Source organism: Mirounga angustirostris, unplaced genomic scaffold (assembly GCF_029215605.1).
Source record: "Mirounga angustirostris isolate CCGP_5_RB_7025 unplaced genomic scaffold, mMirAng1.0.hap1 SCAF_3, whole genome shotgun sequence".
In the NCBI taxonomy this organism is placed as follows: domain Eukaryota; kingdom Metazoa; phylum Chordata; class Mammalia; order Carnivora; family Phocidae; genus Mirounga; species Mirounga angustirostris.
Genome location: NW_026991711.1, coordinates 89,731,132 through 89,749,069, shown reverse-complemented (window position 1 = coordinate 89,749,069; position 17,938 = coordinate 89,731,132). Strand labels below are relative to the sequence as shown.

The window sequence follows — 17,938 nt, the reverse complement described above, 5'->3', positions numbered from 1 at the left end:
TGTGCACTAGATAGACACTGTGTGTGTGTGTGTGTGTGTGTGTGCGCACAGGGACATATATCTACAAATATATATATTTGTAGTCATTTAATGAATTATTGAGAGTCGAATATAAACTGGATGTCTAATGATTATTAGTCATCCCTGCCCTTAGGTAGATTACTGCCAACTTCTGCAACCTCATTTCTTCCTCTGTACCTTCTGTGATGTAGAAACATAGCAACTAGTATATTATAAGTCCTGAGTGATCACTAGCCAATGTTCTCACTTTTTTATTTAGAAAATTACTTTGTATCAACATACATAGTTAATCAGTTTTTCAGCTGGTCATTTTATCTATTTTTTTCAAATAGAGTATTCTTTTAAATGGCCAATTCCTGCTCAAAAACCAAAATTACCACTTTCATGTATTTTCAGTTTGTAGAATATCTTTCAGAATAATTAAATGGCCTTTGTGGTCTATCATGGAACAGAAAATCCTTGATGGCAGGAAACTCATAGCCTTGTTTTATTTTTTGTTATGTACCCTGCAAATAACCATAAACAGGAGAGTGGTTAATAAATATTATTCAGATTTGGGGATGTGAAATAGGAGATACATGCATGAAATCCTATTTTTATTACTATCATTATGCTGATGATCCTCTGGCCACTTCTCTCTGGTCTGCGTAATTGCAGAGCTCTTCATCTTTTATTCATTAGAAGAGCTGCTCTGTGTCCATTCTTCTTATGTCTCTGCCTTACACTGTTTCCAGCACGGCCTGGTGGGCATGATCCTTGGGCTCCATCAGCTTTCTGTCTGTGCCTTGTTCAGATCTCTAATGAATATTAGACTTAACAGCCATCAGCTATGTTTTAAGTACAGAAATGAATGAAGAGGGGATTTTTGTTTGTTCATTAGCACTATGAAAAGCAAACTCACTTTATCACCTTCATGCTCTCTTTCATGAATTTGCTCACCTATTATAATTTGAAGGGAACCTTGATTCATGTAAGGATTTACATAGAGGGTTCCAGCTAGCTCTTTCTTTTTTTTTTTTTTTCCTTTTCTTGCCTTGTCTTCATTTTTTTTTAAATCATAATCAGGTAATGTCAATCAAACATCAGTGAGAGAATATTATAGACAGAATTGTGAACAATTCTTGTATTTGTGATTGTGTTTATGTATTTAAGAAAGAAGAAATTAAGAATTATTTCTGGTAGTATTTCAAAAAAGGGATGGGGGAAGAGAAGGACCAAAAGAAGTAAAAATGATTCTGGAGGGAGAGATATAAGTGAGAGGAAGGAGGGAGAGAAGATGAAATGAGAGAGAGAAAGAGAAGGGAGGAAGGGAGAGAGACAGAGGTGAAGGGAGAAGAGAGAAAGAAGGAAAAAGAAAAGGAGGATCAAAGGAGAAGAAAGAAGAAAGTAAACTGATCACTCAGGCAAGAAAGGGCATGGGTGTGGGGGGGTGTTTCTTTCTAATGTTCTGCAATTTACAATTGAATCTGTAGTAGTTGATCAAAGGACAGGAAATACTGATTGCCTTACATAAACATCCTTACCCCTTGTTACATGGCCCCACAAAATATACTATCGGCCCCACAAGTTTCCATAGTGTAGTGGTTATCACATTCTCCTGACACTATCAGCCCCACAAAATATGCTATCTGCAAAAGAAATTTACAGTATGGATGGAAGCACTCATTCTATAAGCCACAGTGGGGTTAGTTACTATCTTGATAAATGGTAACAATCACTTAGAGGTGATCTATTAACATGAATGATCACAATGGCATTTCGATTAGCAATGCAACATTTACTCCTTTCCCACTTCAGCGCACAATTACTGGTTTATCGAGTGCCTTATTTAATAGAAGATGATGAGCTATTTGGGGAATATATATGTGTGAATACCTCTGTGTGTATACATTCATGTAGGGCAATGAGTAATAAATATTTTTCAGACTCTGTGAGGAAGTACTGGAAAATACTGATGAACCAGTCATATCCATCAAATAACTCAGGAAAGAATGCAGGGTTGGGAATCTAGGCTTTTAAGGCATTTGTGATAAGTAATAGATGAAATATCTATGAAGAAAGACAAAGAAAACTACTCCATATCTCCAAGGGCCAGGCCCACCAAAGGGTTGTGGGTGGGAGAAATATTGGTAAAAAATAGCTAAATGGACGGATGAGTAGATGGGCTAATGAGTAGATAGATGGAGTAACAGAATGGATAGATGAGTACTTTCATTATCTTCCCACTGAAACAAATTAAAAGTGAGCAAGGGAGAGCCATTTGATCCAGGACAGGGAAGGTAGTAACTTTTTCTTCTGTTTTGTTTTGCTTTTTGAGTCAGAGTAGAAGAAAACTAAGAGAAGGTGAACTGGTCCTCCCTAATCTTTCCAAAGTATAGAACTGAAATGGAATGGGGATGGGAGCTAGAGAAGGATGGATAACTGTGGGAGACACTTCTCTGGTGAATTTTCTAGGGAATTCCTGAGAAGATTAGCAGCATCAAATGTACATTAACTGGATTTATATTAAACCAAAATAAAAGAGAAGAAATTAGTTAAGGGGCGCCTGGGTGGCTCAGATGGTTAAGCGTCTGCCTTCGGCTCAGGTCATGATCTCAGGGTCCTGGGATCGAGTCCCGCATCGGGCTTCCTGCTCCTTGGGAGCCTGCTTCTCCCTCTGCCTCTCTCTCCCTCTCTCTCTGTCTCTCATGAATAAATAAATAAAATCTTTAAGGGAAAAAAAAAAGAAATTAGTTAATATATTTTTCAGTAACCTTTTCTCAGTTACAAGTTAAACTTAATTTTCAGTATGTATTTTATTCATATCCTTCTATCATTATATCTTTCTTTAGCTGGAACTAATAAAACTTGATGTCTGTGTTTTGGTAATGGAATTAAATCTAAAACGAAGGAGCTCATTAGTACTTAGCAATCTGTAGTGTTAGTCAACAAGAATTCTTCAAAAATAAAAGGAGGGTGGTATCTGAACCTTTTGAATAAGGTTCAAACCATCTAACCAATGATTCTAAAATTTCTATGTGTAAAATTTCAGTGCCATTGTTTGTTGAGTATAATAGAAATGGAGAATCTTGGACTCCACTCCATGGGAAAATACAGAGAACACTTGTTCCTACGAACACACCAAGTCATTCTGATTAAAGTCAAAACAAAACTACACTTTGAGAAATACTGATCTAAGATTTCTAGAGAGAAATTCCAATTGGTTCCTGTTTACATGGTTACCCTGTCACTCCTTAAGTAATTGTTGAGCAGTTATAGAGGTTCAGGCAAACTAGCTTTCTGGAAAACAATGGTAATTAATACCATTTATTTTTCAGGTATTGTTTGTTTGATTGATTGATTGTTAGATAAATCAAAGATATACCAATATGACTGGGAGGACAATACAGTTTGGGATATCCCCAAGAGAGTTGGGGAGACAAACTCAATAAAAAGCCCTCCGGTTTTACCAATAAAATACTTACTTGATGTATACTCTTATAATTTTGATTCAAGACCAATTACTGTGAAGACCTATGATACCCTTTCATTTCTATCTATTATAGGACTGGGTTTCATTTGATATAGTAAAAAATGGTATTGGAATTTGGAGCCTTAAGATTTAAATTCACATCTTCCTATGTGATCTTGGGAAAATTACTGTGCTTTTATTACCTTCAATTTATTTACAAAATGAGAATAAAAATCTTCATAGGACTGGGGGCGTGGTCATTGAATGAAATAAGTTAGGTAAACTTTGTTTTGAAGACTAATGTACAGAAATCCAATTTTATTTCACCGGTTAGAAAACTGAAATGGCAAGGGTATTTGAAATAAGAATGACCTCAGAGTTTTCTCCTGGAATCATGTTTTTCCACTAAACACTAGCCTGTTTATATTTTCCTCTTGACTCTCCACATGTTGTTTAAAATTCTACTTGTATCTACTTATATCATTCCAAGTTGCTTTAAAGATAACATTCACTTTTTTTTTTTTTTTTCCCCTCCTCATCTACTATGTTGTGAGGTCCCTAATGGCAGGGCTCATATCTTTTTTGTGGTTTGTATTCTATCCAGACAAGTGCCTTGTCCATTGTAGGTGGTTTATGCCATTTTGTTAAACTCACAAATAAACCAGTGTGTCAACACCGTTGTGTATGGCGATCTCATTATATACCACATTTATAGTAAGCACTTACTCAAAGGCTTGATAGCTTCATCACTAAAATGACAAAAATAGGGCGCCTGGGTGGCTCAGTTGGTTGAGCAACTGCCTTCGGCTCAGGTCATGATCCTGGAGTCCCGGGATCAAGTCCCACATCAGGCTCCCTGCTCAGCAGGGAGTCTGCTTCTCCCTCTGACCCTCCTCCCTCTCATGCTCTCTGTCTCTTATTCTCTCTCTCGCAAATAAATAAAATCTTAAAAAAATAAAAAAATAAATAAAATGACAAAAATACTTAATGTCTTCAATAATGGAACAGAATGTCAAAGATGAATATACCTATAGAAAGACTAAAGGCATCATAACCATATGAATTTTTATAACAATTTATTTTTGTAAAATTATTTTTAATATAATCTGTGCAAAATCTTTCTGGGCTGATGTTTCTTTTTCTTGGATTTAGTTATTTGTTTATTCAGCAAATATGTATTTGATTCTTGGCCCAAATCAGGCACATTCTACATTCTGGGGATATAGTCATAGAATGAGACTTAAAAAGCCCTTGCTTTAATTCAAATGAGGGTTGACATATGAGGAACATGTTAAACGAACAAACAAACAAAAAACAAATAGAAGTATAGTTTCAGGAAGTGGTAAGTACTCCTAATAAAATAATTGAGTGATTTTAGAGCACTTTAAATAAGTGGGGAAGAGGTGAGATTTAATTTCAGGATCCAGTGATATAACACAAACAGCCACTGTAAAAATTCATGAGAAGACAGATTTGGGCAGGGAAAAACAAATATAAAAAAGCATGTGCGAGGGCCCATGGTAAGGTTGGTGCAGTTGGAAGACTGGAGCGCCAAACAAAATCAGGCTGAGAAGTAAGTGGGAACCAGACATGCGTGGTCTTGAGGGCCAAGGTAAGGAGTTTGGATTTTATTCCTGTAGTGGGATAATATGGAAGGATTTTATTCGGAGAGATCAATCATCTAACATATACTTTAAAAATCCTCATTTTCTGTTATTAGAATAACTTTTAGGGGATGGAACAATAGTGGAGGCAGGGATTTTACTTTTGAGTTTGTTGCAATCACCTCTGATTGAGGCAAGAGGTCTCTGGCTTTGGCCAGGAGCTGTCATTTGCTGAGTAATGTATCCTCAGGCTAATGCCTTTGTTTCCTCTTCTGTAAAATGGGATAAAAGAATTTACCTCATAAGGTTGTTGTGGAGATTGAATAAACTAGGATATAAAAAGTACATAAAACTGTGTGAAATATTTTAAATGCTCAATAAACAATGGATGTTTTAAATTAGGGTTACTAGTATTAAATAGGCACATTAGCTTTAGTCCCCGGATTTTTGCAATTCTCTATTTCTATGACTGCGTGCAGATGTTAGGTGCTTTACTTTTCTAAATGTTTCTTATCCATTATGTATTTATTTATTATTTATTTATTTATTTATTATTTATTTATTTATTTATTATCTATTTATTTATTTTACTATATTAATTGGTATAGGTTAAGCTATACTATGGTAATAAATACGCCCCACCCCAAGTCTCTGGGCCTTCACACGATGATGGTTTCTTTCTTCTCACATTACAATTTGATATGGACAGGGAAATGCTCCACCATCCTTCTCCCCCAGCATCTGAAACTACTACTTTCAAGTATCTTATCAGAGAAATGGTGTGTTAAACCAAAGATCTTATTTTATTAGCGGTTCCCACACATTTATCGTAGCTGGTCATTTTCCCCTGCAAGGGTCATATCTCCATATTTTTTGGCACATTAAAAAGTAAAAAAAGGTCTTTGACTCTTGTGAAGGTAAGTGTTCCAAACATGAGCCATGCAGTGATGGGCCTTAGGGACCCAGGGCCGTAAGCCCCGGTTTGCCCTCAGTTACCATGTGACTTGGAACAAGTCACTGAACCTTGCAAGGCCTCTTCATTATAGTCCTTAAGATAAAATATACTGCCTAATGCAAAGTATTATTATATTCTTTCACAAAATGTAAACAGTTTAAATAGAATTATTTAAGTTACTCATTTTGTCTATCTCTTTGCTTAACCAGGAAGAATCCCTGGGGACCATTCTAGAGACTTTTCTCTAGTCCTGCTTTAAATGACCCCATCAAAGTGATTTTTTTTTTAAAGATTTTTATTTATTTATTTGAGAGAGAGAATGAGAGACAGAGAGCACGAGAGGGAAGAGGGTCAGAGGGAGAAGCAAACCCCCTGCTGAGCAGGGAGCCTGATGTGGGACTCAATCCCGGGACTCCAGGATCATGACCTGAGCTGAAGGCAGTCGCTTAACCAACTGAGCCACCCAGGCGCCCCATCAAAGTGATTTTTATCATTTGTTTTGAGAGGGCAGTATCATTAATCTTTTCTAACCCCCCCCCTCTTTTGTGCTCACTTCAATTAAATAGGCAGGGAGAAGAGACCATTGAACAACATTATAAAAATGTTAATTCCTAATGTCACTGTATAGTTCTTAATCACACTATTAGACATATGTTCTGATTTAATGATCCTGACCAGCAAGCAGTAAGACCAAGACTGACTTTGATGAATGTCTACCATTATTTTCTGATATGGATGAGGTTGTTTTTCTTTCTGTTTCCTCAGAAATGATATTCTACTTAGAAAGATTATATAAAATGCTTTGTTTGGTGGTCAGAATCTTCTTTCCTAAACCAGTATTTTGATGATTTGTGTTTTGATCATACAAAGAAACATTTTGGTGCAATCACCTATAATTATTTGCCCTTTCAACTTGGGTGGCATCTTTTTCTCCCTCTTATTTTTCAAGCCCACATGCTCAACTATAGTCAGTGAAATAGCATATCTTTAGTATGTGCAGAAATCTTATTATTTCAGACAGGTGCTTCCTAAGGATGCTGTAGTGAATTTTGGGTCTCATTTTGCATCTCATACCTGCACAGACTCTGCCCAGTGGCATCATTCTCCTCAATGCCAAGCCTCTAGTCAAATGTCACGATTTCTATGAAATAAAACCATTTCCATGAAACTTTCTCCGGAATCCTAGAGAAATTTATAGTCTCTTATTCTGGGCTTCCCTAGCCTTTTATTAACTGCTCTATTTTGGCCCTAATCTCATTCTGACTTTCATTTCTCTCAGCTAGGTACACGTCCTAAATGTTATGAGCTCCTTTGGGGCAGTGATAGTTTGTTAAAATTATATCACTGGGATACACACCATGACCTTAATATAGCATAGAATTAAGAAATAATTGAATGGAGGGACACCTGGGTGGCTCAGTCATATAGCATCTGCCTTTGGCTCAGATCATGGTCCCAGGGTCCTGGGATCGAGCCCCGCATTGGGCTCCCTGCTCAGCGGGAAGCTTGCTTTTCCCTCTCCCACTCCCCTGCTCGTGTTCCCTCTCTCCCTGTCTCTCTGTCAAATAAATAAATAAAATCTTAAAAAAAAAAGAAAGAATTGAATGGAATTATACACACATACACACACTATATGTATATATATATATATTTATATATATATGTATGTATATATATACATATACACATACATACCTAATGCCATTATATATACATACACACTAATTTATACCATTATATTTAATTACATTGTTTTATAAATCAAAAATATATGTGTGATATATATATAGATTATATCTGTATCTATATATCTATATAGTTTGATATATATCTATATCTATAGATATAGATATATGTGTGATATATATATATATTATATGTATATATATAAATTTAAATTTTATGTTATCCTATTAGTGGAAGCTGTTTCAGGTGACAGTTTAGTGATCAGACATTACAAATTCATCCAAAGTCCTATGCACAATTTCTAACCAAATGCATGTGTGGGAAGCATTGAGCATAGAAAAGATGAACTAGGACCATTACCATTGGAAAAAACTGTTATCTGAAATGCAAGAAGATACAAGCACCATATTTGAAAGGGGCAAAGGTAGGTGGGAGAGTCAAGGTTCCACTGGCAATAATTGGCACTGAGTTGGGACAGGCTTAGAGTGAACTCAGACTGGTCTCAAGTAAGGATTATGTGGGAGGGGAAGAAGCGCAACTGCAGAAGGGGACTAGGAATGACTCCCAGGGCAATCACTCAAATGCCTGCTACAACTGCTTACGTATATGAGCCAGAAGATAGATAATTAGTTGGGCCAAAACAGAATTGATATTTCTCTTTATTTTTCTCGTCCACCTGTATTTCTCTTTATTTATGTTTCTGACCAAATTGCAAATCTTTTGAAAGCAGAGCCATCAACCTTTCTATTTACTTCCTTATAATCCCTACAGAATATGTTTATGTGATTGATATCTAATTTGTATCATCAGTTATTGTTACAATAGTGTTATCTAGCCAGGTGCCAAAGTTCAGTGGCATACAGCATTCAATACTTATTCTCAGCTCACATGTCACATCAGATGTGACAACTGTGCTTCATGTGCCTCATCCTGAGGCCCAAGCTGGACAGGTTGTGACTCCCTGTGACATGTTCTCATGGTTGTGCCAGGGAAGATCCCCAGGGGAAAGTGGAAACATGCATAACTCTTAAGGTCTGGACTCTAAATGGACACACTGTCATTTCTGTACACATTCGACGAGCCAAAGTATGTAGCAAGAGCAAATCTAACAGCAAGGGGACAGTGATGTTACTACTCCCATGAAACCACTGTAACATATATTTACTGCTCAGTGTAGACATTTTTGAAGCTGTAAAATAAGTGAGCTCTGAAAGTCTTTCTGTTTCCACAGTTTACCAGAATTTAAGGCTGTGAGCATACTACTTATAAACTTAGAAATAAAATGAGGAAAAACAGTAAAAACAATGACAAGAGCTCAACGTGGTAACACTGTCTCTGTATATTTACAGAACTTCCCAGCGTCGTGCTTTGTTTGTTTGGAAGTATGTTTGGACCATTCATAGTAGTGGCAACAGCCAAATTCTCTTGGCTGTGCCTGTAGTTATCACTGGGAAGCTATTGTTCTTATTGTTTTCTCAATTATCAAGACCTTAATTTAAACAATTGCAAGATTAAGGAGGGATCTCCAATTTGAATTCCGTTCAACAACTCAGTGATTAAGCCATAAAAGTGGCAGCTAACCTGCATCATAATCTGTTTTAAATTCTGACATTAGGAAAATCATAATTTGAATTAAACATCTACAGGTTGGGATTTTGCTTAGGTGTTCTATAAAACTTACTTTGATTTTTCTCTCCTTGAACTCTGTCTCTGTGTATATCATATAAATGTCTTGCTGGAGGAAACCTCTGCTTATGCACTCATTAGCAAAACTCGTAGTTTGACCTTCTTTAATGCTTAAAATTCAAATATAATACTTTATTGATGCTGTTTATAAAGGAATTAATATAGGCTTACATTTCTGAGGTAAAAGTGAGGATAAGGATTGCTCATTTGTATCCTCTTATATCTCTCTGTTTGTCTTTCAATCTCTCTGTTGCTATCTCTCTCACACACACACATTGCCTCTCCAAACTCAAATTCCCTTTATAAAGCATTCTATGATATGCAGTTCATTCCCATCTTCCTTTGACTCAATTGTGAGGATTATCTTCCAAGTTTATGTTGCATTACCTTCTTGAAGATAATTAGAGTAAAAGGAATTTAGGGTTTGTCAATCTAAATGGGATGTAAGGTACACACAGAAATTTCTGCCTAAGCCCAAGGATAGAGAAAAGCTTTAGAGTCTTGGACTTCATCCCTGCCCTGATTAAGAAAGAAAGAGTCTTCTCATGTTGAAATGACCTGAGGGGAGTTTTGTGGTAAAGAGTTACTATAGACAAACCTAAGTCTACATACCCTGAGTGTTCCACTATGTCAAGTGAGTTACATGGTAGTCTGCACAACTTTCTATTTTAACTTATTTGTCAAATACCATAGCCAATTTAAAACTTGGGGAACAATTCAGGTTCTAAGAAATGGATGTAAAAAAAGAGAAAAGAAAACTGAAACTCAGAAAGGCACAGAGCTTTTGAAAGAAAGTCCAGCTACAAGGCATAAACTGTGCCTCTTAGTTTGTGTGCTGTCTTTAGCAAAACCACGTATACTTGTGGCTGTCTTCTAGAAATTCCTTGTGGAGAAGTCCTGGGAAGGTTCTAGCAAGCAATGCTAACAGGAAATTCTGCTGTGGCATTATTAGTGTTTATGAATGTGTAATAGTTAGATATATTTATTAATGTGTTGTCTTTATTTTAGTGATTGTAAGAGATTATCCATCATTTGTAGTTTTCTTAATTATCACTTAAATCCATCCATATGTATTTTGTTGAAAGGCAAGTTTTTTTAACCATGAATTATTTCCCCACATGTCAGAGCACAGTGGCATAACATTGGGATTAAACCCATAGACTCTTGGGCAAGACTGCTTGATTTCAAGTCCTGACTCTGAACTTTCTAATTGTATGGCCCCAAGAGAGTCATTTAAACCTTCTCTGCCTCATTCCCTTTACCTGTGAAGTGAAGGATAATAATACCTACTTCCTAGATACCAGTGATGATTAAATGGGTTTATATATGTAGAGCACATCAAAATACTGCCTGTAACCTAGCACATGCTCAGTAATATGTCCTATTGTGATTTTTATAAGCCTCATGACAAATGATTGATCTTGGTTTGGTGATAATTCTATTTGGTATTAACAAAAGGTGAGTGATCATCTTCTGTGCTCACTTACTGACACACACTGAAGTCTTTCACTCTAAGCCATAAACTTTCTTAGGAGGGTTTTTTGTTCTCTCTCTCTCTCTCCACACACACACACACACACACACACACACACACACACACAATAACTATATATATATATATATATATATATATATATATATATATATATATGATGAATTTTCCCAGACCTTGTGGTGTACATGAGGTTACATAGCAATAATAATCCCAAATGCATAGAAATAATACAAATGAATGCAATCTCTTAGTGATTTTTTCTAAATCCTGCATACACCCCTCTGAGGCCTCTGTATCTACTGCTGAGTTCCTGGTGGTGCCATACTCCAGGGGGATTCAGTCTTCCCACATTCTTCTCCTAGGTTTTCTTGTAGAAGTCCCCTGTAGTGGGTGATGTGCATGAAAACACTGCTTCTTCCTGTAGCCTCTGGCCCCAGAAGCACAAAGCAGTGTATGGACCTTCCTTTCTGGAGTGCATAACCTCTGTCCCTATCAGTTTCGAGTTCTGATCCATTAAGTGACATTTAAGTGTGTGTTCAGCTCCAGGAGAGCCATTTGTCTTTTTTTTTTTTTTTTTTTTTTTTTTTTGTCAGAGAGAGAGGGAGAGCACAAGCAGGGAGAGGGGCAGGCAGAGGAAGAAGCAGGCTTCCGGCTGAGCAGAGAGCCCAATGCCAGGACAATCCCAGGACTCTGGGATCATGACCTGAGCCGAACGCAGACGCTTCACCGACCAAGCCACCCAGGCATCCCACCATTTGTCTTATTCATACCTGCCCCATATCTTTTGAATAGCATTGCTGTGTTAGTGAAAATTCACATTGTGAGTCCTCCCTCTGGAGCAAGTCAGAATTCACTTCCCCAGGCTCTTTTCCAGCTGGGATGCAGGCATGTCACCTGTGCTTCCCTAATCAGACCCCTGTGTACAGCTCTGACTGGAGGTGAGTGCTGGGAAGCAGGCTCTGCATGGTAGCTTCTATTCTGAGGGTTAGAATCAGGTCCACAGAAACTTCTCTCTGTGGGGGGATGGGGGACCTATTGACCTGAGATCCTTAGAGAGGAGTGGTTGTGGTCCTGGCAGCGTAACATCTTCAGCTGGGTCGGTCTCCAATATTTGACTTTCAAGAGCAGTGAGCCAGGCAGAGTTTCTGCCTCAGGCCGGTGAACAACCTGGTGAACCCATTGCCAAAAGCCCATTTCTTCCCTAGTCATGGTTCTGTGGCAGCCTGATATCTTCTTAATAAATACCCTTTGGCTTGGAACTATCAGAATGAATTCTTAGCCTGTAGCCAAGAACTTGATCAATATATGTTCTATTTTGCCCATTTCCTGCTACTTTTTTTTTTTTTTCAGTTGAAACTTCCAATTAGAGTTTCCTCAAAATTTTGAAAATCATAGTTTGAAAACCTGGTGATAGATTTTAGGAAATTCCTTTATTTTACTTTGATCCTACATTCACTGATCCTTTACATTGAATGTTTCCTTTGTTTGCTGTGTTATCCTCTGGATGGCCAGTCACATGTCACTTGTTCCTCTTTGAAGTTCTGCTCAGAGTTTATTTTTTTTAATCAATTTCTATCCTGACCACTCTAAAATTGCAGCCCACCCTTTTTGCAGGCTACCTTACCTTGGTCTTTTGTATTGTTTCCATATCTCCTGTTCCTTTCTAAATACGAAATTATTATTGGGGTGCCTGAGTGCCTCAGTCAGTTATGCATCCAACTCTTGATTTCAGCTCAGGTCATGATCACAGGATCATGAGATCAAACCCCATGTCAGACTAAGCACTGGGCATGCAGCCTGCTTAAGATTCTCTCTCTCCTTCTCTCTCTGCTCCTCTCCATCTCCCTCCCTCTCTCTCTCTCTCTTTCAAATAAATAAATAAAAATATAGGAAATTATTTAATTATTATTATTGTTTGTTTCCTATAATTACAATGTAAGCTTTTGGGGCACGTTTTCTTTGCTCGGTCGGTTTAGTTTGTCTTAAATTGATTTATCCCAAGTACCTAGAATATTTCCTGGAATATTATAGATCTTCAGTAAATATCTGTTGAATGAATGCATATTGAGATATGTCTATATATTTATAATTGTGCTTTGTTCCTGCACTTTTTTTAAACACCTGGTCAGAAGAAAATAAATCCAATTTCTCCAGTGATTGAAATGTGCGGCTCAGGTGTAGATTCCCTTCCTGACTATATCATTAGAGTCATGAATCAGGGCAAGTCCCATCCTTTTTGATCTTCAGTTTCCTTTTTTGTTATGCTCCAGAGGAAAACAAACACAAAGGTGGGACATCTGAGAGGAAAATTTAGCAAAGATTCTTCTGCTTTCAAATATCTGTGTGGGTGTGTGTGTGTATTTTTCCTTCCTTTCTTCTTACTCATTGACATGCATTCAGTTAACACAATTTAAAACCTTTATACTAATTTCCAGAAATGAGGAGGGGACCCCAAGCCTCAGTTCTATAAGAAACTGATGGATTTGAAACAAAACAAAGCCTCTGGCTCCTGTGAAACTTCTAGGGGCTTAAGATACTAAGTGAGAATTGGTAAAACTCCTAGAAAGCAACATAGACAGCAGAACCTGTGCATAAATTGGTTGTTCAGAAATCATACCATTAGTAATGATGCTATTAATTGATTACAACCTTGGTTTAGCTCATAAACAAAAATAACCCATGATGACATTGAACATTACTATGTGATCTGGATTCAAGATTATTGGGGAGAGGCCTGAGCAGTGCCAGGAGGGAGAGGTGGGGAGATTTCTTCCCCTTTTTTTGGACCAAAAGCCAACATTGGTAAACATATTCACATATACAATATTTTACCCTTGTGTTCCCTGGACCCACACACTGAGAAAATTGATCTAAGCTTACTCCACTCCCAAAAGTAGTGATCTGTGTCCTAAATAGACCCACCAGCTCTCTAGGCCACATGAGTGTGGCTTATCTAAGCTAGAATTTAGAAATAAAACAATTCATTGGGACTATTGTTCCATGGTTTATAAACTGTGTGAAACTAGGGAAAATGGATTTATACCATTGAGAATTAGTATGTAAAAAGAAGAGTCTGGTTAACAGACATTGCTAACCAGAATTCTAGCTTAAAAGATAATAAAGGGGCTTGGAACATTTTAGGCAGAATCAGTGTGTTATTTTGGGGTGAGTATGGTCCTTCAGGCTGTCCTCCCTCTAACTTAGTAACCCTAAGATACTTTTGCTTTTCACAGTATCTTCCTGATCTTTTCCTCATGACCTACTGATTCTCGGAAGCTCCAGATTATCATTTCTCTTACTACTTGCCTCAGTGACTTCCATAAGGATATTAGCACTGAGAGCAATGTGGAGAAAGTTGTTGCTATCTGTGCATACACAAATAATTTGTAAATTATGTGTTTGTAAATCAGAAGTTGTATGCACAATTAAATCTTGACTTAGCAAAATTCCAACCTAATAACATCATCAGACAAGTATTATTCTACTTTAAAATGGTACATCATTATGGTACATGGTACATGGCCCCTAATAAGCATTTCTTTCATTTTTTAAATAATCATGTTAAGTGCCTGTTGTATGCCAAACAGAAACAAAACAGCAATTTCCAAAGGGACCTGGACCTAACTCCATGCAGACTGATGATGTATAATACCTCCAACTCTGCCTATAACCCGTTGCTTGGATACACTATCATCTTCTCAGTAATAACTTTAATCTACTGAAATATTCTCAATCATAAAAGAAAACTCCAACTGATTTTACTAAACTAAACTTTGAACAACAAAAAAAAAAAAAAAAAAAAAGGGAAGAAAGAAATTGACAAAGACTCCAAAGTAGTTTTCTGTCAACTACATAAACCAGAAATTGGAGTTTATATACCAACTTCCTATGGGTTAAATATGACCTTCAGAAGGAATTATTTGGCCCATGTAGTACCGATCTTCAACAGGTTTTATTTTTTTCCCTTAAAATCTTTGAATTTGAAATACTTGTCCTCAGAGTCTATCAGAAACTGAGAACTAATGTCAGGGCAATCTTGGCCCTCATGCTGTTGTTTTCCTTTGATAGTTTTACAATGAAATTAATTTTTGTATCTGTATCTTAAAAATCTTTGGTCTGCAATCTGGCCCAATTTACTTAACTATGGTACCTGTCTGATTTTAGTTTGTGACCCTGCCTCTGAACATTGTGATTGATCCATGTCCTACTATGTGAATATTTTTCATGAAAGTGTTGTTTATGTCTGTATTTATATATGTCTATAGATATGGGTATAGATATAGATACATAGATATAGATGTGTATATGGATATATATAGGTAGAGAGAGATTTGTAAATATGTATATATAGATATAGTTATAGATATAGATAGATCCATATACAGGGAGAGAAAAAGAAAGGAAGGGCAAAAGAGAGGAAGAAAGAAAAGAAGAGAGGAAATGAGAGAGGGAGGATATATACAGATATGTGTATGTATATATACATATTACATATATAGAGATATATGTGTATATATATATGTAATACATGTAAATATATATTTATTCTTCAAAACATTTCCATGTAAGCTTTTGACACCCTCTGCAAACTATCTTGTCTTTCAGATGGAACACCATTTACCTGGTGGATTGGGCGGTCCAATGAAAGGCATCCTTACTGGGGAGGTGCCCCGCCTGGGGTTCAGCAGTGTGAATGTGGCCTGGATGAGAGTTGCCTGGACATTCAACACTTCTGCAATTGTGATGCTGACAAGGATGAATGGTAATGGTGATCCTGATCCTTCTGCAGTTGTAGGGGAAGCCCATTAATTGATACATAAAATTTCCCCAAGAGAAAAAGACATGGATGAGAAATTCAGTTATGAACTAGGTCTCCCTAATGATTGTGATTGTTTTTAACTTTGAAAATTGCCAGTTCTAGTACTTTTAGGGATATCACTGAGGTTTATAACATAAAACACATTGTCACATCAAAGCCTCCTTATATCTGAACATTCCACTTTGTACAATAGGATGAAATGTAGTATTAAGCTTTGTGACTTAGTCGGTGTTTCTGTAATGTGTGGACTATAGGTTCTGGGAGAGAGTGTGGGAGATAGGGATGTGCAATTGTACAAACCATACCTTCATTCTCCCATTTTCCCACTGATATTTCAGTCACCAGGCTACCTTATCATGGAATAAAAATATAGCAAAGAAAATTTATATTTATTGAACATCTACTTAGTCTTCACAAAAAAAACTTATTAATTCCTTATAATTTTCCCACTTTTGCATCTTAAGATTGAGGAATATAATTTACAGAGAAGTTAAATAATTTTCCCAAAGTTATACACATGTATTAGGTGGCAGATTCAGAACTTGAACTCAGTTATGGCTGGGACCAGGGTCATTCTTGCTCTTCACAGTTGCTTTCATAAGATAAAGCTTAGTTTTTGGTTCTCATATCCATAACATCTACTTTCCCTTTGTCCTCCAGGTGAACTGCCTGGTTTTCACTGTATTATGAAAATATGCACAGAACATTTCCAAACCTGCTTTTGTTTTCACTAAATTCAAGGCATTCTTCAGTTTTGGCTTTGTAATTTTGCTTGCTTCATGAAATTCTGCTCAATTATAATTCAAAATTCCTATGTCAAGCTTCTCTCAACCCACTTGAATTTTCTTTTAAGTACTTTTTCTTCACTGTTTAAATTGATAACAGCAGGGGATGTTTTGAATGAAATTTAAGGTAGAGTCAAACTCTCAGTTCAATGAGGAAAAGAGCAAACACTTGCCTCCACTGGGTTCTACTAGATGGACCACCTCTTCAGAATGTTGTAGGGCTACTTGGGCTCCAAGACAAGTTACCTGGATGCCTTACCTGATTTTACATGGGTAAAATCAGACAAAGTTGACTGGAGGTAGTTTGGACTTCTCCATTATTTGGGCCCCCACTTTACCCTGCATTGCTTTCTCTCATAACATCATGGAGGAGTGCAATCAAATATAACTCATATTTTGGATGGGGACTGTGTCTCTTTTAATATTATATCCCTCGGGATCTATTCCTTGTAGAAACTCAGTGGTAGTTAGCTGAATAGATGAATTTAGAAGACCTTTAAGGAGGAGGGGTGACCACAAATTTGTTCCTATAAGCTTGAGAAATATGTATGGAGAAGTTAAATGGTTTTGTTGCCAGGAAAATATATTTAAAATGACCTGCAGCTTAGATTAGATTCACTTTTTGTGTGTGTGATTCATTAATTCCTCTTCTCTATGCTTTATAGATGTATAGACCTTAATGGAAACACCTTTATTTCATTATGTATAATCAGGGAAGTTGATATGGGGCAGTAGAATATAAAGGGAAGGGGAAGTGTTTCTCCTAATTACCTTCACTCCCTTTTGGCTGAATTCTTGATTTTTGCTCACTGTTTTATTTCCTGTGGTGTGGCCATTTCCATACTGAACACTGCCTCAGTGTCTTTTCTTCCTAGGGAACAACCAACCAGGGCTGGGCTTAATTTATTGAGCAGTTAGGGGCAGTGGGGGAGAATGACATCACATTACTTAGAAGTGGAAAAGAGGCCACCATGTTGATGAGCTTCCACACTGTCTTCTCTGGGACTTTCCACTGACCATCTTTTACTCAGATTCCAGCCTCTTCCTCCATTGACCCACTCACTAGTTCACTAAGCTTTGAACCCTTAATATGTTGACTTAACTTCATCATCTAAGCTGTACTTAGAGGAGTGTTTCAAAATTTCCTTTCTGTCAACTCTGGCACCATCATACTTTTATCAACATAGAGGTTATTGCATATTTCATAACCCTTTCTAGTTCCTTTACAGTCAGGGAAAAACTCCATTATCTGCCACTTTCTGTGGCAAGTGACCTCTATTAGGGGCAGCAACATTTAATTTTAGATATAAATTTTGTTCAACAACCCACATAACAAGGATCAAGAGAAATGATCTGAACTTCCTTTCATAAAGATGCCTACTTCACTGTGACTAAAATAACATGTTGATCATCTCAAGGCAAAATTCAGGCGAAAT

The 17,938-nt window shown here is 37.0% G+C and overlaps 1 protein-coding gene across 1 annotated transcript in view; it reads left to right on the top strand.

Moving 5' to 3' along the window:
• The window catches only part of CNTNAP5 (contactin associated protein family member 5), an 819,371-nt gene that overhangs the window by 651,630 nt on the left and 149,803 nt on the right, over positions 1-17,938 (top strand). Inside the window, exon 14 of the mRNA XM_064586403.1 lies at positions 15,504-15,660. Coding sequence (XP_064442473.1) covers positions 15,504-15,660 — 157 coding nt within the window. The remainder of the gene's footprint in view (positions 1-15,503; positions 15,661-17,938) is intronic.